Source organism: Ursus americanus, chromosome 23 (assembly GCF_024610735.1).
Source record: "Ursus americanus isolate L20-20 chromosome 23, mUrsAme1.1.p, whole genome shotgun sequence".
Lineage (NCBI taxonomy): Eukaryota > Metazoa > Chordata > Mammalia > Carnivora > Ursidae > Ursus > Ursus americanus.
In genome coordinates, this window is record NC_142149.1 from 7795001 (window position 1) to 7820135 (window position 25135).

Genomic DNA, 25135 nt, shown 5'->3' on the forward strand with positions numbered 1-25135 from the left:
AGGAACCTCTGCCTGAGAAAAGACAGTCCTGCAACCCTATCCACTAGAGGTGGCAGCCCCTTGTCCCCCATTGATGCCCCTTTGGGTCTAGAGTCACTCTGCTGTTGCCCTCTGCTGGTCTTGTCACCTGGTGGGCTTGTCACCCTGATCCAGCTGGGAGGAAGTCCCACCTTGCAGCCGATGGCTTTTTGCTTCGATGCACCGTTAGGGGGCTTGGAAAGCTATGGGGAGGTGTGGCTGGTGCAGTTCTCCCGTGGAGTGAGAGCAGATGCCTTTGTCTGGAATGAGGCATTTGTAGATTTATCGAAGGTTGGGGGTAGAGCATGCCTTCGGCGTGATCCGCGCCAAAGCCCCTTGTTTTACGAGCAAGAGTTGAAGTGTGGTTATCAGCAGAGCTTTCTTCCTGTTAGGCTTCATGGCTCTTGGGGTGGCATTGACCCTGCCTGTCTCGGCAGCTTCCTGTGGTCATCCATCCTGCCTTCCTTCCCACTCAGGAAGCCTCTCCCTTATACTTGGATCTTGATATCAACTTTCCCAAGTGTTGCTGGCATTTCCGTACCCCCTTCATCCTACCGCCTAAGTGTATCACGCAAATACTTAACTCAAGTTAACATCGAGGGACACACAATTTCTTCTTCCTCTTTAATGGGATTTTTAATAGGATAATAGTCTTACTGACATTGTTAGTAATGAGTAGTTTTATGCCCACTTTCTGGTGTTGAAGAAAGATTTTTAATTGCTTCAGTTCTATCCTTACCTCCCCCTGGAGCCCATTGGCTCCCAGCTGTGAGGTAGTTGGTGGGAATCAGGAGTCCAGCATAACCATGGACTCCGACAAAACCAAGTGGCTCATGCCAGTACCAAACATGGCCTTTTTAGTCCTGTGTTTATAACTTGAGGCTAATTTGTTCCCCTCACACTAGTTAGCATATCAGTACTGTCCTATAGTGGCCTGGGGACTATCCTGGTTTGTCACTTAGTCCAAAGGTCAGCATCATAGGACCACAGGCTTGACTGGCTCCCCTTGCTCCGATAAGCTCTTTTGCCCTTTTTTAATCGCCGTGGAGCTGTGCAAGGAAAACCAGTGTGTAGGGGCGCCTGGGTGGTGCAGTCGTTGAGCGTCTGCCTTCGGCTCAGGGCGTGATCCCGGCGTTATGGGATCGAGTCCCGCATGGGGCTCCTCCGCTATGAGCCTGCTTCTTCCTCTCCCACTCCCCCTGCTGTGTTCCCTCTCTCGCTGGCTGTCTCTCTGTCACATAAATAAATAAAAATCTTTAAAAAAAAAAAAAAAAAAAAGGAAAACCAGTGTTTACCCCAAAGAGGCATCACTACCCGGCTTACCTTTGGACTTTCATGGGCCCCTTCCTCCACCAAAAAAAGACCAAAAGAAAAGACTAAAAGTTACATTTTACAGCTAGGTTGGTATAAAGATGAATATAATGCAGGCTGGATTCTTTTTTTTTTTTTTTTTAAGATTTTATTTATTTGAGGGAGAGATAGAGAGTGCATGTAGGACCAGAGGGGATAGGCAGAGGGGAGGGGCAGAGGGAGAGGAAGAAGCAGACTCCCCACTGAGCAGGGAGCCTGACACAGGGCTCCATCCCAGGACCCTGGGATCATGACCTGAGCTGAAGGCAGACGCTTCACCGACTGAGCCACCCCGGCGCCCCGGGATTCATTATTATGCATTCATTATCACTCATTTTTTTTTTCTTCTGATTTTAAAAGAAATCAAAATATTTTCGGGGGCCCCTGAAAGTGGGCCCCTGGGCACTGCACTTCCTGTGCCGAGTGGATCAGTTGACCCTCAGGCCACTACACATTTCTTGCCCAGACAGAGCCTGTGGAATACTTGCCATGGTTTACGGAGTCAGAAGACTCTCTGTTCTGTGAGGTTGGGACTTTGATGGAAAGTTTGTGTTACAAAGAATTGGTGGAACACCAGATCTTGTCCGTAATCTGTGGCTCCCAATTTAATCATCAAAGGGGAAATTTAGACTCCAGAAATCTCAAGGTGATGGAGATGTCGGAGGAAAGAGGTTTGTACCCTATAGGCATGCGGTGGCCCCTGAGAGTTGCAGGCCCTGGTGTGCACTCTATAGAATCCCCTCCCCTCCTTGCAATTTCATCCCATTAGGTCACTGCTCCGGTTATCCATCAGTTGACTTTGAGTTCATCAAAAGGGAGGTTACTCTGGGTGGGCCTGACCTGATCAGGTGAGCCCTCAAAAGTGGGATGAGGCCCTTTCTGAGGCCAGAGGGATTTGATCTGGCCTTGAAGGAACACAGCCATGCTGTGAATAGCCTACAGTTGGGGGCCACATGTCAAGGACCAGCCGGTGGTGCCTCGTCCGTGGGAGCAGTCCCCAGACCACAGCCAGCAAGTAAAGGCAGGGACCCAGTTTAACTTATTCCTGGATTCTTGACCTCTGGAAACTGAGATAGGAAATGACGGATGCTCGCAGCCCCGAACGGGTGGGGTTTTGTGCCACAGTGGTAACCTCATACAACCAGGCCGTGTGTCTCCCGTCGGGTGTGTGCTTTGGAACTTAGGCTTAGGGAGGAAAGAAAAGGGGGAAGATGCAGGTCTGCACGTCCCCGCGGCAGGAAGCAGAAAATAGTCCCTTCGACGCAGGCAGCTCCCGTCCCTGTTCAGCTGCCAAGTGCTCGTCAAGCCCAGATAATGTTGAATAATTAATTCTGCTCCAAGCAGAGTGATGCCTTGGATAAAGCCCCATTAAAAAAAAAAAAAAAATCAAGTCTGTTCTTCAAAGCCAGAGCTTCTCTTTTGAAGTGGTTTGCATGTCATTTGCACGCTGTTTCCTTAGCATAAAAACGCTTGGGGGTTTGCGCCCTCACCCACGGTGCCCCCCTTCCCTCTCTCCCCTCCTTTGAGTCACTAAGGGGCTCCTGATTCCACCTTTCCCAACCGGCTTTCTCTGGGCCCTATACCCTGGTCACAGTCCTGTTTAGGAAGCTGTGTGTCTCAGCCTTGGAGACACAGTCATCGGGAGGCAGACAGGGAAGCTTCAGACCCTGGTGGTCAAGGCCTGCCGGGACCTGGGTGCTGCTGAGCCGGGCCCCACCACCGCCCTGTCCCCACCTCCCCTGTCCTTCCAGATGGCTCCTGGGTGGGCTTCGGGGGAAGCCAGGCTCTGCCGAAGTGGCTCAGGACACAGACACTGATGCTGTGTTGAGGTCTCAACCACGCTCCCTCTTTCCTGTTCTGTTGGAGTTGGTGCTTGTGTCTCTAATTCCCTGGACGATGTCTGATAGTTCAGTGCCCCCGGCATGGCGTTGAGGGCACCTGTGTCCCTTCTGACGACCGACCTCTGTGTCTTGTTTTCCATTGTAAGCCATCTGTACCAGCAATAAGATTTCTAGGCTCTTTTCTTCTTGCCTGGAGACCCAGTTATGAGGTTGGGCCATTACCCCATGGAATCTTGCTTTAGCTTCCATCTGTCTGTACCCATGAAGTGAGTGTTCACAGGTCATGTGTAGGCTGAGATGTTGAAGGTTGTGATTCCATATCTCGGGGATTGTGCCAGGCCTGGAGATGCAGCAGCACCGATGGCCGCTGTGTGAACACTACACTCAGACAACTCTTCCTGCCGAAGGAGCGGCACACGACTTTGCACCTAGTGTGTGTGGGTTCCCACACGCCCGCCTTGGGTCAGTATCGGCCGGGTTGCTTCTTGAGGTATATGTTGCCTTAGTACATTCCTGGTTGACCACAGCCTGGTGGTAGGAGGAGTCGAGAGAGTTGGAGTCAGAAGTTCTGGGTTCAAATCCTGCTTATGCCTCTGCCTAATGGTGTGATGTTAGGTAAATCATTAGCTTTTACAACTTAATTTCCTCAAATGTAAAATGGGGGGGGGTTGCATCAGTCACCGTGGACTGCCATAAGAAAATACCACAGACTGGGTAGCTTAAACAATAGAAATTTATTGCCTCTGTTCTGGAAGCTGGAAGTCCAAGATCAAGGTATTGGCAGGGTTGGTTCCTTCTGAGGGCCCTGAGGGAAGGAGCCATTCCAGGCCTCTCTCCTTGGCATGTCACCCGCCATCTTGTCTCTGTGTCTTCACATTGTCTTTTCTGCATGCGTGTCTGTGTCAGATTCCTTTTCTTCTAAGAACACCAGTCAGATTAGACTAAGTCTCATCCCTGGGGTGCCTGGGTGGCACAGCGGTTAAGCGTCTGCCTTCGGCTCAGGGCGTGATCCCGGCGTTCTGGGATCGAGCCCCACATCAGGCTCCTCCGCTATGAGCCTGCCTCTTCCTCTCCCACTCCCCCTGCTTGTGTTCCCTCTCTCGCTGGCTGTCTCTATCTCTGTCAAATAAATAAATAAAATCTTAAAAAAAAGATTATATCTCATCCTAAGAACTGCGTTTTCATTTAATAACCTCTGTAAAAATCTTGCCTTCAAATAGGGTCCCATTCTGGGGTACTGGGGGCTAGGATTTCCACATAGGAATTTTAGTGGTGGGGAAGTTTAGCCCGTAATGGGGGCAATGATGCTACCTGTCGGTCTTCATCAGAAGAAGATACGGAGGATCGCATATGGTGATATAAGAGGGCACGTTAGCAGCTGAGCATGGTGTAACAAGAGGTTTTGTGCAAACGGAGTTGCTCTCTCTAACACTGGTTCTGGCAAATGTGTCCAACAAAAGCTGCTGGATGGAGTCAGCTCTCCAGCTGCTCTTCTAGAACTACTTGGAAGCCTCTATCATCTGGACAGGGCTCCATGACGTCATTTGGTCTGAGCTTGGCTCAAACATATCATCTGTCTGTTGAATCTGAGCTAGGCAGTTAACTTGTACCAACTCGATCGTAAGCACGAATGCAAACAAGGGCGCTGAGATCGAGCAGTAGGATTCGGTTATAAAGGGGTCACCTTGGTGATTCAGATTGTTGGTATTATTTTTTTTTTCTGTAGATTATCATTTAAATGAAAATACAAAATTAAAAAATTTTTATATCAAACTTGCAGACCGCTGAGAATGTGTCCTCGGGTCCCCATCAGAGAAACACTGTTTTGGGCGAATGAGACTGAATTTGCGGGTTTAATCGGGAGCAGTTGTTTATAGGCCAGATCCACGGGGGGCTGCGTGCGGTTCCTGGGCTGCCTGATGTCCGGTGCCACATTTTATGTGGCGGTGCCTAGGTGCTGTGGTAGACTGCAAACACAGCCACAAATCCCTCCCCTGTTGTCATGCATACTCTGGCAACATGACGCTAGGTCCTCCCCACGAGAGGTGTAGTTGAGGTATCCTCGCCTTTGGTGGTCACTGGCTTGGCTGTGGTCAACGGGATGGTGGCACATGTGCTCCAGGCAGAACGCTGAACGGCACTTGACATCGGACATCGCCTTATCTCGCTGCCCCGGATACCCTGGATTCACCGTATGAATAATCCAATGTTGTCCACAAGAGGATGACAGGCCACGTGGAGAAGAATCCGAGTTTCCCAGCCAAGAATCAGACAACCCCTGGCCAGCAGCCTGTGGGCCTCCAGATGCGTGTACCGTCCTGGACACTCCAAGGCCTGGGCGAGCCGAGATCCAGGAACATTGACTGAGGCCAGACAGCAGATCAGCAGCAGCGCCCCGTTGACTGGAGACTCACGAGCGTTAATAACCGTCGCTTTAAGCTACTAAGTTCTGGGGTGTTTTGTTACCTAGCAATAAGCGTCTGATACACATGCATTTTTTTTTTTTTTTCGGGGAAGAGAAACCTTGTCTTTTAGCAGATTTCTGGAGGGATCTGATATCTTTCAAAAGGAGAACATAGGTAAGAAAGAGTTGCCTGAGAAAGCCCAGCTGGGGATTCTCAAACTGCTGAGAAGCCAGAAAAGGCCCAGGTGGATCATTGGGGTGTGTGTGAATGAATTCCAGGCCTAGGCTGAGAAGGAGGTTGAAAGTGATGGATAATCATTGAGGGTTAGGAAGAAAGCAACTCATTATACCTGGGTACCTGCGTTTCTTTAGATTTGTATTTCTGTTTTAAGGAAAACTGATATTTTGAGTTATAAGAAAACACACAAAAGTTTGGAAAGCTCTGCCAACCCCCATCTCTCTGTCAGCCACACGAGCAGAAGACTTAGCTCTTTGGAACGCAAGCATAGAGCCACTTACCTGGGCCAGCGAAGGGAGGGAGGGCTGTCTTTGCAACCTCAGAGAGCTGTATCTTTGCAGAGCCACGTGGTGCTTTAAAATCAGTTTTATATGATTAAATAGGCTTGATTATGAATAGTAATTTGGCATCAGAAATAGGAGGTTTTGTCCCTACAGAGACAATCTGAGTAATAGCAGACTTATGAAGCTTAAATATAGCTAGAAGTTTGTAATTAACCTCTGCCGTTGTAAAGCTCCAGGCCGAGGTCACGGAGGACGTGGCAGGAAGGTGGAAGACATGACCTTGGAGGGACTATGGGCTTCAGCGTGGAAAGGTCTTCCCTTCAAGGGGAGCGAGCTGGGCTGTCCCACTCTGAGCGTTCCTGCCAGGAAGGGGCGTGGACATGGAGCCTTTGGGTGGCGAGTCACAGGGTAGGGGGCTACCCGTCCTCACATGGTCTCGGGGCTGATGTTGAGGGTCACACGTCATCATCAGGAAGGCCGAAGCGGGCGTGGGGGAAGCCCTGCTCCTTGCCCTTAGCTAGACCACCTTGAATACTCTGGAGCCTTTGCTTTCCCATTCTGCGCGAATCCCTCTTTCCTTCTTTCTCAAGGCCTAAAGGTTTTGTGGTCACCTGGGTCTTTGTGTTGTATGTTATGCAACATTTCCCCTCTCATTTTGGAGGTTTGGGGGTATTGTTCATTCCTGGAAATTAACGGGGTTAGTGAACGCTGACACTGCACTGAGCCCCAACAGAAGAGCCAGAAGACAGCATGCCTGCATTGAGAATCCCATGGTTTTGAGGTAGCCGAGGATGCTGGAAGATACTGTGTGCCGTTTGGTAAATGTGGTAACAGAAGCACGTGTGTGGGATGTCCAGGGAGCACAGAGAGGGAGGCGTTTCTGATCCAAACTAGGTTGGATCTATCCAAGAAGGCTTCCTGGAGGAGGGAGCTCTGCCTTCCTCAGCCCAAGTTTTTAAAGTATCCAGTATTGAGCAATTAGAAGCTTGAAAGCCTGCTTTGCTGGCCATTGATTGGATGCTGTGTTGCCACAGGGAGAGGGGACATAGGCTGAATTAGAGGTGCAATCCTAGTGTCCTCAGGCAGGGTAAACCAGGGGGGACCAAGTTCTTTGAGCTGTGCTTTTCCTTGTCTGTAAGGCTCCTGGTTATGACCCATGATTGCTAAACATATAGGGAAACAGGTAAGAAAGAGGGCAGCGTCCTGCCTGGGAGAGCCTGAGGCAGGATTGTACCTTCTGCCTCCATGTCTACACTGCTCTGTGTCCCTGTTTGCTTTGAGGCCAGCCACTTGTCACCTTAGGCCAGCCAGGCCCTGGGCAGCAGGCTGCTGCTGGGCTCCCTAGGAGAGAAGGTCATCTTTTATGTAAGTGTCATCCCTATTCTGGCTAGTGATCAGGGGTGACATTTAATTTTTTTTCCATTATGTGGAATAATTTAAGATTGTGTTACGAGTGTCATTATTATTGCAATTTCCCGGTAATAAAAACAGCATCAATTATTTATTGTCACCTTGTGTGTCTGGGTTAAGTGGGGATGATGGGAGGCAGAGGCTGGGCGGGGGAGGAGGCACAGTCCACAGGGGCTCCAGGCACCTTCCCTAGCATCAGCTCGCCCTGAGTCCCCAGGGAAGGGCTGCGGCCCTGCTCGGACCCTCGTTCCCTTCTCCATTGGGGTGTACCCTTGCCTCGTTTCACCTGTGGCTCGGTGGCTGGCAGGGGCACCAGTTAATCCTCTGACCTTTCCCTTCACCCCTCATTAGAGAACTCTGACCCCCTGGCCAAGCTCAGTTAAAGAGCCCGCACTCTGTGGGGTTGGGGGAGCTCAGAGTCATCCCAGAGCCCCCGAGCCTGAATGAACATGGCTGGCAGCGTGCCCGTGAGTATCAGAGGTTGGTCAGCTCTGCCCTGCCCTGACAGTTACTCGTAGTAATTGACATCTGAGTAGGAGAAGAGCCAGAGGCAGGTGAACATGTGGAAGTTGGCCCCTGAGACTCAGAGCAAACGCAGCAAACTGTTTGCAGTGAGTTTGGGGGCCCGCAGTGCTTTGGCTCCTAGTGGCCTGTGTCCAGTGTGCTTTGGCAGGGGGCTTCCGTTTGCCCTTACAGACTTCTTCATCTGGACGTGGCTGCATTCTCCTGGCTGTCCTCTAGGCTTTTCCTTGTGGGACTCATTTCTCTGGGGCTCTAGAAACTTCAGTGAGCAGCGGTTCTCCCCCTCGTGCCTGGGACCGCAAGCCCTGCTGAGCAGCACCCAGATTGTATTTCTTAGAGGTATATGCATTACTTTCCGAAGCCTTTATGTTTTCATGTAAGGCATCCTGGGGGGGCTGCTTGCCTCTGCCCTCCCCCCCATTTTATTTCTTCCTTATTGCCTTTCCTCTCCATTCTTTCTCTTTCGCTTCTGGAAAGTGTTAATTATTCTCCAGCTCGTGCCCCTTTGCACAGCCCTTCTCGAGTGGGTGGAAATGGCTTTGTTTGTTCTGAACCACACTTGCTCTGAGACATTAATAATAATAATAATTAATAATAATTCTGTCGCAAGAAGATAGCAATCTCAAGTTCCGTGGCCCTGGGTGGTGTTGCCCAGTGCCTCCCAGCAGCCCCCTCCCTTGCTTTCGGGACCACACTGGATTTGGAGGGGTGGGTAGGGAAGGGGAAGAGCTGGAGGAGGACTTGGGGGGGAGGGGGTGGTGCAGAAGAAAATCACGATTTGTACTTTGATAAGGAGACTGCTTGTCTGGCACCTGACATTGGGTGACACAGCAACCCTGGAGCCCGACTGAAAGTGGCAGACCCACCCCCCGCTGATGGGTGGCCGAGCTGGCTCTCCGGGCTGTAGGTGGAGAATCAAGAGCAGCTTGCATCAGTCAGATGTCTGCCCTGGAAGGGCTCATGCTGTCACCTTGCTGTCCTCGCAGGGCCAGCAAGGATCGAGTGGGGAGCACGATTGGAAAGGCTTTGCAGAAGATTGCAAAAGAACAGAGAAGCCCCAGAAATGTAAGGCAGTGATAACAAGGAAAGAGGGCTGTGCTGCCGTCAGCAAAGCAAGAGGAGGATGTAGGGAAGGACTCTCTCCCTGGGGTCTTGGGCACTGGCGCAAAGGCCAAGGCTGTGTTCAAGGCAGCGCCCCCTCCACCTGCAGTCTGTGTACTCGCTTGGGGAGCAGTTGGGGCTCCAGGGAGCGAGGGGTGGGGTCAGCCCTGCAGGATGGTCCCGCAGGTGCTTCCTGACTTTTCCCCCACTTTCATGGGCGTGATGATCAAGCCACCAAAGCAGCACTGGCATCTCCCGCGGGGGCCATTCCTTGAAATTCCGAGAGATGTATTTCTATTTCTGTTGTCCTCATCAGCAGTTGAGTGGGGAGGGTGGGGGGACGTTGAGAATCCCAGAAGGGAGTGTGGAAGGAGTGCTGGGAGGCCTGCTGGTGTCTGGGCTCGGAGACGTGCGTGGGGAGCGTTGCCAGGCATGGGGTGCGGAAGCGATCCTGGGCTTCACTCTGGGCACGCCCCATAGCTCTCCTGCTGCACCGCTGGTCCCAGGCGAGGTGTGGGGTGCGGCGCACGGGAGGAGGCCAGGACGGGTGGGATGTGCTGGGTCCTTGTCTAGCTTTTAGAAGGACAGCCTTTAAGTTAGTTGGAGGTGGGATAAAATGGTGAAAGGAGATGGCAGGGCAGAGGGGTGCTTGCCTCACTGTGCCTTGCCGGAAACATGGTCTTCAGAAAGCAGTGTGGCTCCTTCCCTTACTTCCAGGTCTTTGCTCAAACGCCATGGTCTCAGAGAGGCCTCCCTCCACATCTTAGCTGGAGGGGAGTGCCCCATCCTTAACATTTCCCAGCCAGCTAGCACACCTGTCAGGTGCTGGAACAAAGCCTCCACCAACCCTGAAACCCAGGGTGCATCCCGCTCTGCTGGGAACACCGCCGGGCTAACTTGGCTGGGATTCCCGTTTCTTCCTGCCTTATCACTTCCTGGCATTCTGTTTTGCATTTATTGTTACTTTGTTGTCTGTCTCTGGAAGGAGAACTCAAGATTCATGAGGACAGGGGACTTGGCTGATTTCATTTTGCCAGCACCTGGGATAGTTCTGGGACATGGTAGTTGCTGCGTAAGAGTTTGCCAGGTACACGAAAGCAGGCACGCTTCCTAGAAAAAGTGGCAAAATTCTTACCTTCACGGTAAAAAGAGGGTCTGTGAGTTTCCAGCATCACCAGCAACACGGGGAGCTTTGGGGCCCTGACCATCCTAAATCGTTCGAAAGCAGTGTTCGTCAGCCTTGGTCTGGTGACATCTGGCTGCATCATTCTTTGGGGGGGAGGGGGCTGTCCTGTGCAGTTAGGGTGTTTAGCTGCTCCCCTGGCTTCTGCCTGTTAGATGCCAAGACCATTCCTCTGCCTCACCCCTGCACAAAAAAGTGCCGGTTGCCAGTGTCCCCCTGGGGGGCCAAATCACCCAGGCTGAAAACCACTGTTCTCAGTGAAGACCGGTTCTCTCCAAGCCGCACTTTGCTAAATGGGCCAAATAAGCAGCATCGGGGGTCTGAATGCCGTGGCATTTCCGCTGTAATGAAGTGGGCCTCTTTCCATATCCTTTCCCCCTTGTGCACCAATCACATGATAAAAAATCACATTATGAAGGAAGACGAAGGAAAGTCAGCCGACACATTCTCATGGTGAAACACGTCTTTTCTTGCTACAGGAATTCCTCAGATGTCAGCGTGAGGCAGAGAATTAGAAATAATTAAAGCACATACACAGACAAAGAGCTGTGACTCGATGGCCCAGGGCACAGCGCAGATACCAGCCGTCACCCCGGGGGTGCCGAGAGGGAGTTTCTACAGGGGGAGAGACTGGCCCTCTCAAAGTCCCTTCTGTCCCCACAATTCCTTCCGTCTGTAGCGCCAGCCTCGACTGTGATACGGTGTGACAGGCCATCTCTCTCGGTGCTGCTCCCAGGGACAGAGCAGGGTAGATCCTGCAGTCCCTGGGACTCCATAAAGGGACCCGAGGACCGGAACGAGGGAAGCTCAAACAGAGCCACGAGGCTTTTCTGCCCCCCTTTTACAACAAGGTTCAGTGAGGTGTCGCCATCCTTATTTAAAGTGTGTTACGGAGGACGTTGCCAGTAGAATGATTAGGACAATATTGATGTATTGGACAAATGGGAAGACATGAGAGGAAGGGCTTATGTTTTCATTTTCAACACGTCATTGGAAAGAAATGATGAATTAAAATATCGTAATTATTAGATTCTCTTTGTACTCCTGATCCACAGTGACAGTGGAAAACAAGGAGGCACGTGTGCGTGTCTGCATGCGTGTGCGTGTGTGTGTAAGACACAGCCAAGTATAACTTTGATGAGACACCTTCATAAAAGAAGCTCAACCAAGAATTTTAGTAGTTGCTTATAAATGGATGCATTTCAGTGATCAGATCGGCATCGAGCAGTCTTCTCTCCCATACTAGATACGCGTATTTTAGATGGAAACTTCTGTTTGGAACTATTTTTGCCTGGATTCCAAAAAATATCTTGGTGGGGTTTTTTTTTGTTTCTCTTCCCCGCATCGAGATGATTCGACTCACCTTGCCTTAGCGACTGGCATCTGCGTGTTTGGATGAAGGTGGAGGAGGAAAGCCCTTTTAGCGGTGCTTACCCATTTTCCTCCTTCCCATCAGGGTCCTGTGCATTTGTAAGCTGTCGGCGGGGTTGGAGGGGTTTCCACGGATGCCTTTGGCCCCCTTATGGATTCATTTATCTATTCCTACTGGGATGTAGGCCCCATGACAGGCTGTGACTTTGTCTTGTTCACCAAGGAGCCGCAAAGTTGGCAGTCTCTAAGTACTAGTTACATAAACCTGGGGAACAAACTCAAGATTTTGCCTAGTTAATGCAGAGACAGTCACATTAACTAGCTGGGCAAAGCACAAGGATGACATGGCCGTCTTAAGGTCCATCTGGACTTAACTCCAAGTATGTTGGGTCCCTGCAACTGGCACTCTTTCCTTCTTTCGGGATGCTTCTGTTTGGATCGCTTCTCCTTTGGCTCTCATGAGAAACATGAAGGGGGTCAGTTCCTAAGAAATGTTGACCTTGTTCCTGTAGCAAGGCTGCCATCCGAGAGAACCTACCACATAGCCTTCTTGGGACTGTTCGGGAGCTGTGTCCCTTGTGCCTTTCACCCTGCGGTGATGAGGTAGGGGCTGGGGCCCCCCTCTTTCCCAGTGCACGTTCTTCCTATTTCTAGGATCAGCAGCGATCGGTCCTCAGATCCCAGGGTTTTTGTCACCCCGAAGCTCTACAACCAGAAAACTCATGGTCTTCCTTGTGAGCCAGCCCTGGCGCTTTTGGGAGAGACCAGCTGGCTGCCCTGGGTGGCTCGGAGCTGGAAGGGTCTGGGGAGTGAAGGTGGTGGGGGTGTTGGAGTGACATCACTGTTTCTTGTTTCAGGGTGCCGCAGAAGACCCCCCGACGGCCCTGGCACTGAACTTCACCCCTGCGTCGATGAAGAAGTCTGACACTGAGGGCCCCGGGCTGCTCTTCCCTGAGAGTGAACTTTCCATCCGGATAGGTAGAGCTGGGCTTCTTCCAGGCAAGCTCCCTGCAGACCTGGGGCTGAGTCAGGCAGCCTAGGCTCGGGCCTGGTGGCAGAGGAAGGACAAGGGAAAGGGCTGGTGTTCTGTCCTGTCCGTGCATGTGACTTACCCCACCGTGGCACGGGGCCGAACCGGTGTCTGGCCCCGTGCCTTCCCTTCCTGTTGCTCTCCAAATCACCTGCTTACCGCACAGGAGCTCACAGGGCCTTCTCTTTGTCTTTCCAGCTGGGCCAAGTGCACTGGGACCCCTCTGATGGGCCTGGGCTGATTTGGGTTACAGCACCTAGAATTTTCCATCTCCTGCTGTCTGACCCACCCCGAATGCTCCTTTCCATCCACACGACTTTCTTCTTTTTGATGCACCTGGGAAACTGTGGCTGTTTCTCTCACTGATTCAGTTGGGAGCCAGAAAGCCCCCAAACACCTTTTCTCTTAAGGTAGAGGGAACGCACTCCCCAAGAGGGCACACCTTGCAGTGGCTAATCTCTGCGGGGGAGGTGCAGCCAGGCCGTGGCCCCCCGAGAAGGAGCAGAGGGTGCACTGGAAGAGGGGTACACGGTTTTCCAGTCTCCAGGGAAGGCTGCCCCTCCCCATCTCATCATCGCGGACTCATTCAGGGCATCTGGCCAGTTAGCGTAAGGAGAGGTGGATGCCTTTCTTTCCCTTTGAATTTATTGAAGTCCCAGGCTGTGAAGTGTATGCCCCTGCCCTCCCCACTTCCTCCATAGACCATGGACTTGGGGCTAAAACCAGGAAAAAGATGCTGAGAATGGGGTGCCTCGTCCCTTGCACAAGGTTCTCTCTCGGTGAATCGGGGAGTAACAGACTGGCGCCTGGTCACCGTCTTCGCATTAGTGATTCAAGGGAGGAGAGTCCTTTCCCGTTTCCGCGCTGGCATTTGAATTTGATCTTCTCACCACGTGTAGGCTAAGGCGCTCCCTAGACCTCAGGGGGAGTAAATGTGCAGAAGTTGCAGTGATGCCCGTTCTCGTCGATCTGTGTTCCGACCACGTCCGGCATGCATTATTCATGCAGAACTTGAATTTCTTCGATCCTCACCGCCTCTTACACCTTCCTCGGTGGGTTGTAATCAGGAAGTGCAGACTCATCTAACGTCAGCCCCCGTAGGAGAGGGTTAGCGCGAGCATCCTGCCCCCTGCCTCCGATCACACGTGCCATTCCTACTCCAGTCAGAGCGGCTTGGGTGTTTCCTGCTGTTCCCCTTCTGTTGGAGAGTCAAGAGCTATCTAGAGACCAGGATGGAGTCCCACCCTCCAGGAAAGCTTGTCATGTGTCATGCCAAACCATGGGAACACAGAGACAGAAGGCTTCTGTCGCCCCTTACTAGCTATATGATGCATACCCCTCTGAAGGCTTTATAATAAAGTTCTGATTCTGAGCCTTCTCTCAGATGAAAAAGTAGGCCAGATTTTATTCTATCCCATTTTTTTTAATGTTCAAGCCATGGGGGGCGTGGGGGGAAAGGTTCAGAGCCTGTCAATCAAAAAAGATTGAAACAGTGGTAGTCCCTTGGGTAGACCTCGTCCAGTGGGGCCAGGAGAACATAGGGCCAGTGGGAGTTGGCTCTGCAGGAGAGCTTCCCAGGACTCTTGGATCTTCTTGGCAACCCAGGGTGAAGGGCTGAGTGGGGGGCTGTGTCGGGGGGAGATGCAGGCCTGTCCTTTTCTGAGGAACAAACACCTAGGCACAGCCTGTGACCAGGCTACCCTCAGTCGCCATCACTAACTGGTCAGATGCAAAGGCAAAGATCCCTTGTGAGAGCACAGAGGTGGTCTGCTGAGCCGGAGGGGGCCCAGCCGTCTCCAGAAAGGTCGCTCTTCTGCTCACCTGGACACACCTGTGGGTGTCAGGCAATTCAAGACTCTAAAGCTGATAATGGCTGTTTGCTGACCGGCCGCGTGCAGATTGGAGCCCAAAGATGCATTATTTGAGCCATCTGGATTTGCCCTTCAGCGGGCTGTAAATGGAGCAAGGAGATCAGTTTAATGGGTATTTAGTGAATAACATCGGCCTTTAAAAAATAATATTGGTGCTGCTATGATAATGTTCCATAATTGGTTCAGTGAGAGGAAAAGCCAGGAAAGCCCCACTGTGGGAGAGGTTCAGCTGTTCTGAGCGGCAGCAGCCCCACCGAGCTGGGGGAAGCATTTATGAGATACTTTCCTATTTATGTCTTGGTGCCAAATGTTTTACGATATTATTCTCAAGGCTGGGGATATTTTGGGACTTAGCGAGACCAGAAGTTCTTTTAAAACCATCAGTCTCTCTCTCTCTCTCTCTCTCGATTCAGCCATTTATTTATCTCTCTCCAACTAGTTTTCTTTTAATTAAAAAAGTAATAACATGGATTAAAAATAGAAAAGCAATTTTTCTTCCAACTTCAAACCCTTTTTGGTCCAGGCTTTCAACTCAGGCACACACACTGGTTCTAGTTCCTTGTGTGCCCTTTTAGAAATATTATGTTTATACAGTCCTGCTTGGCCCAATGTTGCTTACTTTGGGTTTTTCGGCGAAAACACATTTTTGGCCTTTGTGTCCTGGGGTGCTCATAGATTCATTGCATTCTTGTTACTGGCCATGATCTTAATTAATGCCCTCTTGATGGCACTGTGTGCTTTTATAAAGAATGTGGCAGAGAGCCTTTTTATAGGTACCTCTCTGTGGGCAGTTATATTGATGAGTAAATTCTAGAAATTAGGCCAGAGGTTCTATACTCTGGGGTCCATGAATGGGCACCAAAGGGTTCATGTATCTCTTGACATTTTATGCAAAATAATATGTGTTTTTCGAAGCCAAAGGCCGGGAACACCCGTCACTTCAGGTGGCTCCGTGACCCTGGCATTCATCTAGATCTTGGTGGTTTTTTTGTTTTGTTTTTTTGTTCTTTGTTTTGCCTTAACCTTCCCCATTCAGCTGCCCAGTTGGACTTCTATTTTTATTTTTATTTTTTTTATTAGCACCCCCTCTAGGTTCAAAAAAGGTAGTAAAAAGTGAACCAGTCCATTCTTTAACTGCCCGTTTCAATCTGTTGTTTGTTCTGACGGAGGGTGTTGAAACTCTTCTTCAAGAGTGAGGTTTGGTTGTTTTTTCCCACTGACCCGTTAGCATGGCAGATGGAGAATCATCTGTAATTCTGTGTATCTGTGGAAGGAACAGGAGGAGGCATTATTTTCCGGTAGGGAAAGAGGTGGATTTAATTTGGGGAATTAGTTAGTTACGAAGCGGCACCTGTTTATCTTGCGTAAACCTTTCCAAAGCTTGTCGAAGGGTAAGTGAATGGGGACTTGAGTCAGGAAAGCATAAGCTATGAGAAACTCTAGTTAGAAACAGATTTTTCCTTAACGTCCTGTTCTTTTCTAATAGGAGAACTCGCCCGGCAGGAATAATTCTAACTAGACAGCCTGGCCCATTAGAAGCCGTGTTTTGCAAAATGAAACCGATGCAGACCTGGTGTTCAGTGGGTGCTAGGTTTGCACGAGCTGCCGTCACCAGCCCGTCGGCAACATTTATTTGCTGTTACCTACATCTCGAATTCCTTCTTGGTTATGCTACTTTGCTGGGTCGTATCCCCCTGTGGAGACAGAACTGAGCTTGGGGGAGAGGATTTGCCTCTTCTGACTCAAGGTTCCCACGTGCCTGACCCCCAGATCAGCACCCAGGGGGACTTGCCCATTCAGACCCAGAATGGAATCCGGGTGTTCTCCGATGCCTTTGTCCTTCCTCAGGATACCCTCTGTTTTCCTCCAGGTATCCTACTGTCCCCTTTTAACCTTGGGCTCTCCCCTATTTTCCCAGTTAAACATCCCCCCTTAGGTGCCTCCGGGAAAAGATTGGCTACAACTGCCAAGCACTGAGGTATCCAACAGTCCACAGTGTGGTACTCAGGCGTTTGCATTTTAACCGGGGACAGATTCTCTATCAGGAGTCAGAGCTAGCCCCTAGGAGAGAGTCTGAATGTTTCTTTGGAATCAGGTCTCTAAAATCACATGTTCAGGTTTGTTATGAAAGGTTTCTTAGTAACTTCGACTTTTGATCAGTAAGATCGCTAAAGATGAAAGAACAACGTCACCGTTTTTAATGTAAATTTAATGTCTTGGCATGTGGTTTTAGCAATTAGACTCTTTCTTTTCCCCCCTGTAACTGGTTGGTGAGGGGACACTTGAAAGTCTTCTCCTGGCCTAAGGGAGAGTTGTCTGGGGCCTGGAAAATAGGCAGGTCCTGGCATTGCCACCTCCCTTCCGGACTAGGGCCTGTAGCCTGGGTTTCTTCATTAAAAGGTTGGGAATGAGCCAAACCTGCCAACCCATGGCAACAGCGCTGGGGCTATTAAAATGTGCCCCATCTTAATACAGGGAAGTAGGAAAATGTTTTGCAGGAGGACGAAGAGCAGAGTGTTCAATAAAAACAATCACCAGGAGCGCTTGGCACCGTGGACGTGGAATAAAAGAAGGAAGTCACACAGAAATACCCCCTTGGCCAGGGCTCTGCGTGGGTGGGGCGAGCGACAGTTCGCATGTCCCAGCTCCTGGGAACATTATTAGGTGCATACATTTTATAGATTCTTGTGCTTCTGGAAGGCATCGTGTTTCACCTGATGTTGAACACCCAGGTTGCACTTCTCCCGTCTGTGTTGCCTCTTCCCAAGCGAGGCAGTCATCTGGGGTGTGTGCATTTTCACACGGCCTGGACTTAGAGGCAGTTCTATTCGGGCTGCCATAACAAAGTCCCACAGGCTGGGTGGCTTAAACAGCAGAAACGTATTTCCCCCCAGTTCCGGAGGCTGGAAGCCTAAGGTCGAGGTGTCGGCTGGACTGGTGTCCTCTCCGGCCCCCTCCTTGGTTTTTGTAGGTGGCTGCTTTCTCTCTGGGACCTCACCCGGACTCCCCTCTGTGCGTGCAGTGTCCTTCTCTCTCCTTACCGGTTAGATGGGATTAGGAGCCCACCGTAATGACCTCATTTCCACCTGATTACCTCTTGAAAGATCCTGTCTCCAAATCCAGTGACGTTCTGGGGGTTAAGGCTTCGACATAGGCATTTGAGGGGCACGCAGTTCCGCCCATAGCAGCGCTTCACAATTTTTTAAAAAGTCATCTCCCTGTGGATAGTAGTCAGCCTAAAGGAATACCAGGTGGCAAGAGAACAGGGTTCTCCTGGTTTCTTTCTGTTTTTTAGATCCTCTCACCATATTTCTGCTTCCTCGTCTGTTGGACTCATAGCCGGAGGGGCTGGGGACACAGAGAAAGGGGTACGGAGCAGGGCTGAAGGAAGCTGAAAATGTCCTCAGGGTCAGCGCCAAGAAAGTAGGTCAGGTGATTTGAAGTCTGATGGTGGAAGGCTGCTGGCAGGTGCACTGCCTATGCTGATGAAATTAAGGGGGCGGGACAAAGCTAGCTATCCCACAAAGTGATAGGCCCAGGTATCTTTGGGGGAGATCAGTACGAATGCACAAGCAAACTTATAGACGTCCTCTCCTGACAATGTTCATTTGCTAGGGCTGCCATAACGTCGTACCGCAAACTCGTGGCTTCAAACCACAGAAATTTATACTCTCACAGATCTGGAGACCGGAAGTCTGAAATTCTTGTCAGCAGGGCCATGCTCTTCCTGAAGGCTCTGGGGGAGGAGTCTTCCTTGACTCTGAGAACTGCTGGCAACTCTGGCGTTCCTTGGCTTGCGGCTGCACCCCTCCGGGCTCTACCGCTATTATCAGTACATGGCCTCGTTCCTTGTGTGTCTGTGTCTGATCCCCCTCTTCCTTCTCTTGTAAAGACACCGATTGTGGGCTTTAGGACTCAACCTCATCCAGTATGACCATCTCTTAACTAATGACACCTGCCATTCCATCTCTGTTTTCAAGTAAGGTCGCATTCGGAAGTTCTGGGTGGATGTGGAATTTTGGGAGGACACTTCTCAACCCAGGACGCTGACCGGTCCCCTCCTCCGATCGTTCCATGACTGGGCTCCAGGAACTTGGTTAGTCTGGAGGGGCCTGTGTGTCACGCACAAGTGAGGGAGGTGGGAGAAAACGGGAGGAGACAAAAGGAGGCTAATCCTGGCAGTACTGAAACCCCATTTGATTCATCAGGAGCCCATATAGCAGCTGCCGGGGCTCTTTGAAATATTCATTAAGTGTCTACTGAGGAGTTAGGGATACTGTCTTCTTATGCAAAATTTAACATTTGCTGGGCTAGCAGGTTCTATGATATTTATAAGAGTTCTGACACATTCATTTCAGCTTATAAGTCCATTACGCTGGGAAATGTGTTTTTAATGTGCTTTTGGGACGCAGAGCAGACAAGTGGCTTGGGCAGTGCCAGCCCCCTGTTAGGATATTCCTGCCAGGCTTTTATTACCTGGAGATGGAGGGGGCTGCTGCCAAAAAGTCATGCAACCTGGGCTCCCTTCAGACTGTTGTGTTTTGTTTTTCGGATGGGATTTTTTTGCAGAAGCCCCTTAAGCTGGAGAAGCACAGGGTAGCACTCTGGTTTCAAGTATTTAAGATCTTTAGGAGTCCCTCCACGTATTCATGCCCATCGCCATTGTTTGTTTATTTATCTTTTCCTTGGGCCCATTAAGGAAAGTGCCTAAGAAGGAATGGAAGCTGGTTGTGAGCCCCCAGAACTGGGAGGTGCCACTCACTGAGACAGGCAGCCTTAGAGAAGGCAGGGGCTGCTGGGGAGCGGGAGGAGTAGGGTTTGAATTCGTGTAGTCAACACCAACAACTCTAGCATCCGGGATGGGGTCAGTGCAATCCTGCCTTAAAGAGAAGGAGTCTGTGATGTGCTCCATTCGTCCCAGGCGTCCTTTGTTAGCACGCACGGTTTGTCTGACCTGCCTTCTCTTATTCGTGTTGTACGCATTATGGTATTTTGTTCTCCGTTCTTCTCTCTAGTGCGTTTCCCCTCCTAGGGCTGGAGAAAGAAAATAGCTCCAAGTGTCTTAAAACTAAATCAATTGTCTCAATGAAACATGATCTCAAGGGTTGTAGCATTTTGGAGCGGGAGCTATTAAGGGATGTGCCAGGGACTTCCTACTTGATCACCCAGACAGATCTAATTCCCAGGGCTCCTTGACTCCTTGATTATCCCAAACTAATCATCAGCTGGTAGGGGAGGCAGAGACATTCAGCGGGGATGGCAGGAGAGGATGCGTACGATGTCTCTTGCAACTCTTAGGTACAGTAGGCCAGAAGTCTGCTGTCTTTCAGAGCAGATCAGGGCACCCCTGGTGATTTCACAGCACCAATCCTCAGTAAGCCTTGGTAAGGTTTGCTCAAGTCAACCCTAGTAACCATTGATTATGTTCTTTCCAGTAGGGATGCTCCTGTTGTACATATAAAAACAATTAGGAGACATTGAGCACTCAAGGAGATTCAGATCTTCTTGGAAAACCAATGGACCTTTTAATATGGTTTAACGAAACTAAGGAAGCTTCTAACAGTCCCATAAGTGGGTCTTGAATATGTCCTTGGTGCTCCCACGCAGAGCCCTTCATTTTGAGTTACTTATTTATTTTTAGATAAGGAGTGGGGTACACTTTGAGGTTCAGCTTTTTCCATATAGATGTTCCATTGTTGCAGCACTATGTATTGGAAAGACTGAGCTTTCTCCATTGAATTGACTTTGTGCTTTTGTAAAAAAATTAATTGACTATATTTGTATGGGTCTGTTTTTGGACTCTGCATTCTGCTTCTTTAGTTTATGTGCTTATGCTTTTACCAGTATCACCCTCTCTTAATTATGGTAGCTTTATTGTACATCTCAGATACTGTGTGTCCTCCCACTTTGTTCTTTTTCAAAATTCTTTTGGTTATTCCTTTGCCTTTATATGCCAATTTTAGAATCAGCTTGTTAAAATCTACAAAAAGTCCTGATGGGCTTTTGGTTGTGATTGCATTGACTCTATAAATCAATTTGGGGGAAATTGACATCTTGCTAATATTAGTCTTCTATTTCATGAACATGGTATATCTCTCCATTTATTTAAGTTGTCTTGGATTTCTTTTATCAGCATTTTGTGGTTTGCTGCATATATATCCTACACTTGTTTGGTTAGGTTTATACCTGAATATTTCCTTTTATGGTGCTATTATAAGTGATACTGTATTTTAAATTTTGACTTCTGATTGTTCATGGCTATTTTACAGAAATATAATTTATTCTTGTGTGTTAGTCTTGTTCCTGCAACCTGGCTAAACTCATTTATTAGGTCTAAGAGGTTTTTTTTTTTTTTTTTTTTGATTCCTTGGGATTTTCTATGCCTTATCTGTGAATAGTGGCTATTTTATTACTTCCAATCTGTATGCCTTGTATTTTTTTTTTCTTGTCTTACTTGCACTGGCCAAGACTTCTAGTACACTGTTGAATAGGAGTGGTGAGAGTAGACATTCTTGCCTTATTCCTAATCTTAGGGAGAAGGCATTCAGTCTTTCACCATTAAGTATGGTGTTATCTATAGGCTTATGGTAGATGAAAGCATACATATTTGAAAAGTCACCAGGTTCCTAAGAGATGTCACAATACAGAAATGATACAGAGTTGAATGGGTCAGAAAATAGGTACTGCAGGGGGATTGGGTTTGAATTCTGACTCCACCCCTTAGCAGTAGACGTTCGGCAACTTTCATAACCTTTTCCCCCTCAGTTTCTCTCTCCAAAATGGGGGTGACGGTAATTACCTCATGGAGTGGCTGTGAAGCTAGGCGAGGATGATATGTGTAAAGTGCTTAGAATAGTGCTTTAGTGTTTTGTGTGCTCTTGGTGAATATCAGTCGTTGTTATTCTAGAAGGACAGCTGCTCACATGGCCCGGGCTCAGGGTGCCTGGATGTGGGATCTTTTTTTGGCCCAGATGGTGGCGATTTTGCTGCCCATATTAAAAAGTACAGAAAGCTTTCAGTTTGCGTTTGTATTCTCCAGTCATTGAGCAAGTTTGGGTCTCTAAGGCCCGCAAGGTGCTCAGACAGATGTGTGGCATTTACATTTGGGCCAACTCAGGGATGGAGTGGCCACACTGGAAAAGAACGGGTCGTCCCTGAGCTGGAAGAGGAGGTTTTTCCCAGGAAAAGGAAATCCCTAAAGGAATTCAAGAAACATAAATGTGTGGTTAAGGAAAAATATGCCATAAGATAGATGTGAAAAATTAGAGAACTGGGAAGTGAGGAGGAGAGAACCTCTGTGTGTGTGTGTGTGTGTGTGTGTGTGTGTGTGTGTGTGTGTGTGTGTGTTGAAGAGCAAGGGGGTAGAGTCCGGGGGTGTGCTAGTACCCTGGACTCATGGCTCATCGGCATGAGAATGGACCTTGCTTATCTTCCCTTTTTCTCTGCCCAGGACACAGAACAGTGTGTTAGCTCAGAGAAGGAAAGTTGAAGTGGTAAGCACCGGAACAGTGTAGAGGGCTAAGCTGCCCATCACTGGAAGGATTTGAGTACAGGCTAGGTGACCAGTGGTCTGGGAAGTTATAGAGGGGCTCACTGTGCAGTGTGGAAGTTTGGGCTGAGTAACTTGCTGAGGCCCCCTTCCTGCTCCAAGATTCCTCGTCTGTCCCTGAGCCTACCAAGGACCCCTCTGCCTGTTGGGCTCGTGGGACCTGAAAGTCTGGGGCAGTGGCCTCTGGCTGAGATCCTGGAGTTGGCGACTGGGAGCTCAGGCACCGGCCACCACACAGTCTCACCAGTTAGCAGGGGCAGCGTCGGAGTGGCTATCAGGGGCTGCAGGTGCCTTCTCTGGGCTCATCTACCCGGCCTGCTCTTTCTGCTCAGTGTTGCCATGGTAACCTCTCCCCTCCTTTCCCACAGTCCAGCAGTACCTCTGAGCCTGGTTAGCACAAGGACGGTTCCCCTTGTCTGGTTTCGTCTCGTCTCGTCTCGTCTCTTCTCTGCTGGTGTCTCACACTCACCTCTTCGTCTCACCCTTGGAACTTCTTTTTGTGCCCACACCCCTGCTCATCTCCTCCGTCCCCTCCCTTTCTTCCTCTCTCTCTGAGGCCAGCCCCTCCTTCGCTCTCAGTAGGGGCAGACCTTGGGGAGTCCTCTCCGGCTCTGCCGCCTTGGCCCCAGCACAGCCCTTCCCGGGAGCTGCAGCAGTTGGAAAGGCTCTTCAGAGGCACTCACTTCCCTCTGTGTCTGGAGAGCCACGTGGGCAGATTCCACCCGCCCCTCTTTCCGGAGAATCAGATCTGGGTGAAGTTCTCCCCCAGGCCTTCGCTTGGGGTTGGCTTTGAGGAGCGGAAGCCCATTAGCTTGCAGTGCTAATTAAACTCATCTTGGCGATCTGTTTGTCAGTGTCCCTGCCCTATGTTTGGGGTGGAGCCCCATGAGAGTCTAGACCCCACCCTTGAGGTTTATTATGGAGAGCAAGCCTCTCCCGGGAGTCATCCTGCTTAGTGTCCTTTCTGGGTGACAATGCTTCAACCCACCCATCATCCGGCCCTACTGGATTAGAGATATTACCCGCTTGTGTCAGAATGGACTTGCTGCTTGTGTGTCTGCCGCAGCCAGGGGGTAAAGCTTTGCCATATTAATTCTCTTTCTTTGTGGGTCTTATGATCCAACACTGTTCACCCTGAGGAGTCTAAGAGTACCATGTTTCTCCCCTTTGAGCTCTCTCCCGGACTCGGCCTGGAAAAGAGCACTGGGGATGAGGGTAGGCTCCACGCCGGCATCTAACGGGATCCTATTAGCTGACCGAGAGACTTCAGAGCCGAGTTTTGCTAGTGATTGGATCACAGGGTCCTGCTGCTCAGCCAATTTTCAGGATTGGGTGCAGGGAGTGAGGCCTTGGGGAGGCGCGCTGTTTAACACCAAAGGGAGGGAGCAGGAAGGGCTACAACCAGAACCAGATTGAAACGGCTCTCCCAGAACTAATGAGCCCTCCTGGCTTCCCTGCCGTCCTGCTAATGGGATGTCGTGGGGCTCCGAAAGCTTGTTTAAAAATCTGAATGCAGAAGGCTGCTCAGAGGCAGGGTTTGATCACAGGACTTGACCAGCAGGACCGGGCGTTTTAACCGCAGACCTGCACTCTGAAAGTCTGGTGAGGAGAGCTGTAGCGGGGGACTGCGGGGGCTCTGTTCTCCCTCCCACCCTCATTCCCCTTTTAAGTTAGGTGTGCAAAAGTCAGGGATATTTCCCTGTCACCTCTCCCTGGGCACGTGGAGGCAGACAAGCGCGCCGCCTTGCCCAGGACGGGACTGTAGAGCGCCTCGCATTAAATGCAGCAATGGGTCTTATCTTCACAGCACTGTGTCTTCTTTGACCCAATTACTAATTATTTCCTTTGATCTGTAGGGAGCTTAACAGAAATGAAATCCACGGCTCCCAAGGGTTCCAAGACCCCCAGGACCCCACCGGAGGGGTCCAGGGGGAGGTGAGTCATCTGCCTTGACTAGCAAAGGGCCCTGATACCAGTTTTCCTCTCCCTTAAGAAGCAGAGATGCGCCTTTAAACTTAAAATGTAACATTTCAGTATTTGAAAAATTTTGAATTGAATAGAAATGGTGGCTCGAAATCAGGTCACAGTTCTTCTAGGGGTTTCCATGATGTCCGTCTAGGTGCTCTGAAGTAGCTACTCACCTCTGATTTATTTGGCCCCTCACGTGATGACCCCTCTTCCCCCGAGCCCCAACCCATCATCCTCAGAACATCTGTCTTGACTATTTTGTAGAGAGGAGACCACCCGAGTGCCTGATGAATGCCATACACTGTTGGGCTATTGGCATTTGGGGTCTGGATGTTTCCTTGTGGGGCTGCACTACATGTGGCTCAGTGAGCCCTGGTCCCCCGCCACTAAACGCCTGGAGTACCCCCTCGTCGATGTGGCAGTGGGGCAGAAGTGCCCCGGACATTTCCAAAGGCCCCCTGGAGCACTGTGCGTAGGGAGCAGATAAGACAGAGCAGGCAGGGGCTTGCAGGAGGATGTCAACTCGAAGAGTTTGAATTGCAGCCTAGCTTCTGCTTGTGGAGGGGGCAGCCTGGGGCCAGGCTGGGGCTGCTCAGAGGAACATACTTCGGAACATACTTCTGAATGTACTGAATACACTGAGTGCACTACAGGCCACCTGCCGTCCTGCCATTGCCCCTGGCTGAGACCCATTGCTGGTGACCCTCTCCCCAGAAAAAGCACACCTAAGTGGGTTCACAGACATTTTACTTTGATTTCCAGTATGTCAGGACTGGCCAGCACAGTGCCTGGTGCCCACCAGGCACTAGAGGCATGTCTGTTGACTGAGTGAAATAAAGCCCATTCATGCTTCTGTCTGGTGGTCCGAAGACCCCTGGCGATGAGCTCCCGATGCACGCACTTCCCTTCGTTTGCATCACCTCCATCTCAAAGGCAACTTCGCCTTGTACTCCCACTTGCGGTGCAGACGGTGGGAAGCCGTGGTGCAGCTAGGG

General features: G+C 50.2%; 1 protein-coding gene across 4 annotated transcripts in view; it reads left to right on the forward strand.

Annotated features, from left to right (window-relative positions):
• The window catches only part of SLC39A11 (solute carrier family 39 member 11), a 401963-nt gene that overhangs the window by 166926 nt on the left and 209902 nt on the right, over nucleotides 1-25135 (forward strand). For 3 of the 4 annotated variants that reach the window (XM_087854168.1, XM_045814067.2, XM_045814066.2), the window contains one exon: nucleotides 12580-12721. In XM_087854168.1, coding sequence (XP_087710294.1) covers nucleotides 12580-12721 — 142 coding nt within the window. The remainder of the gene's footprint in view (nucleotides 1-12579; nucleotides 12722-25135) is intronic. The other variant, XM_045814070.2, reaches the window with a different exon arrangement.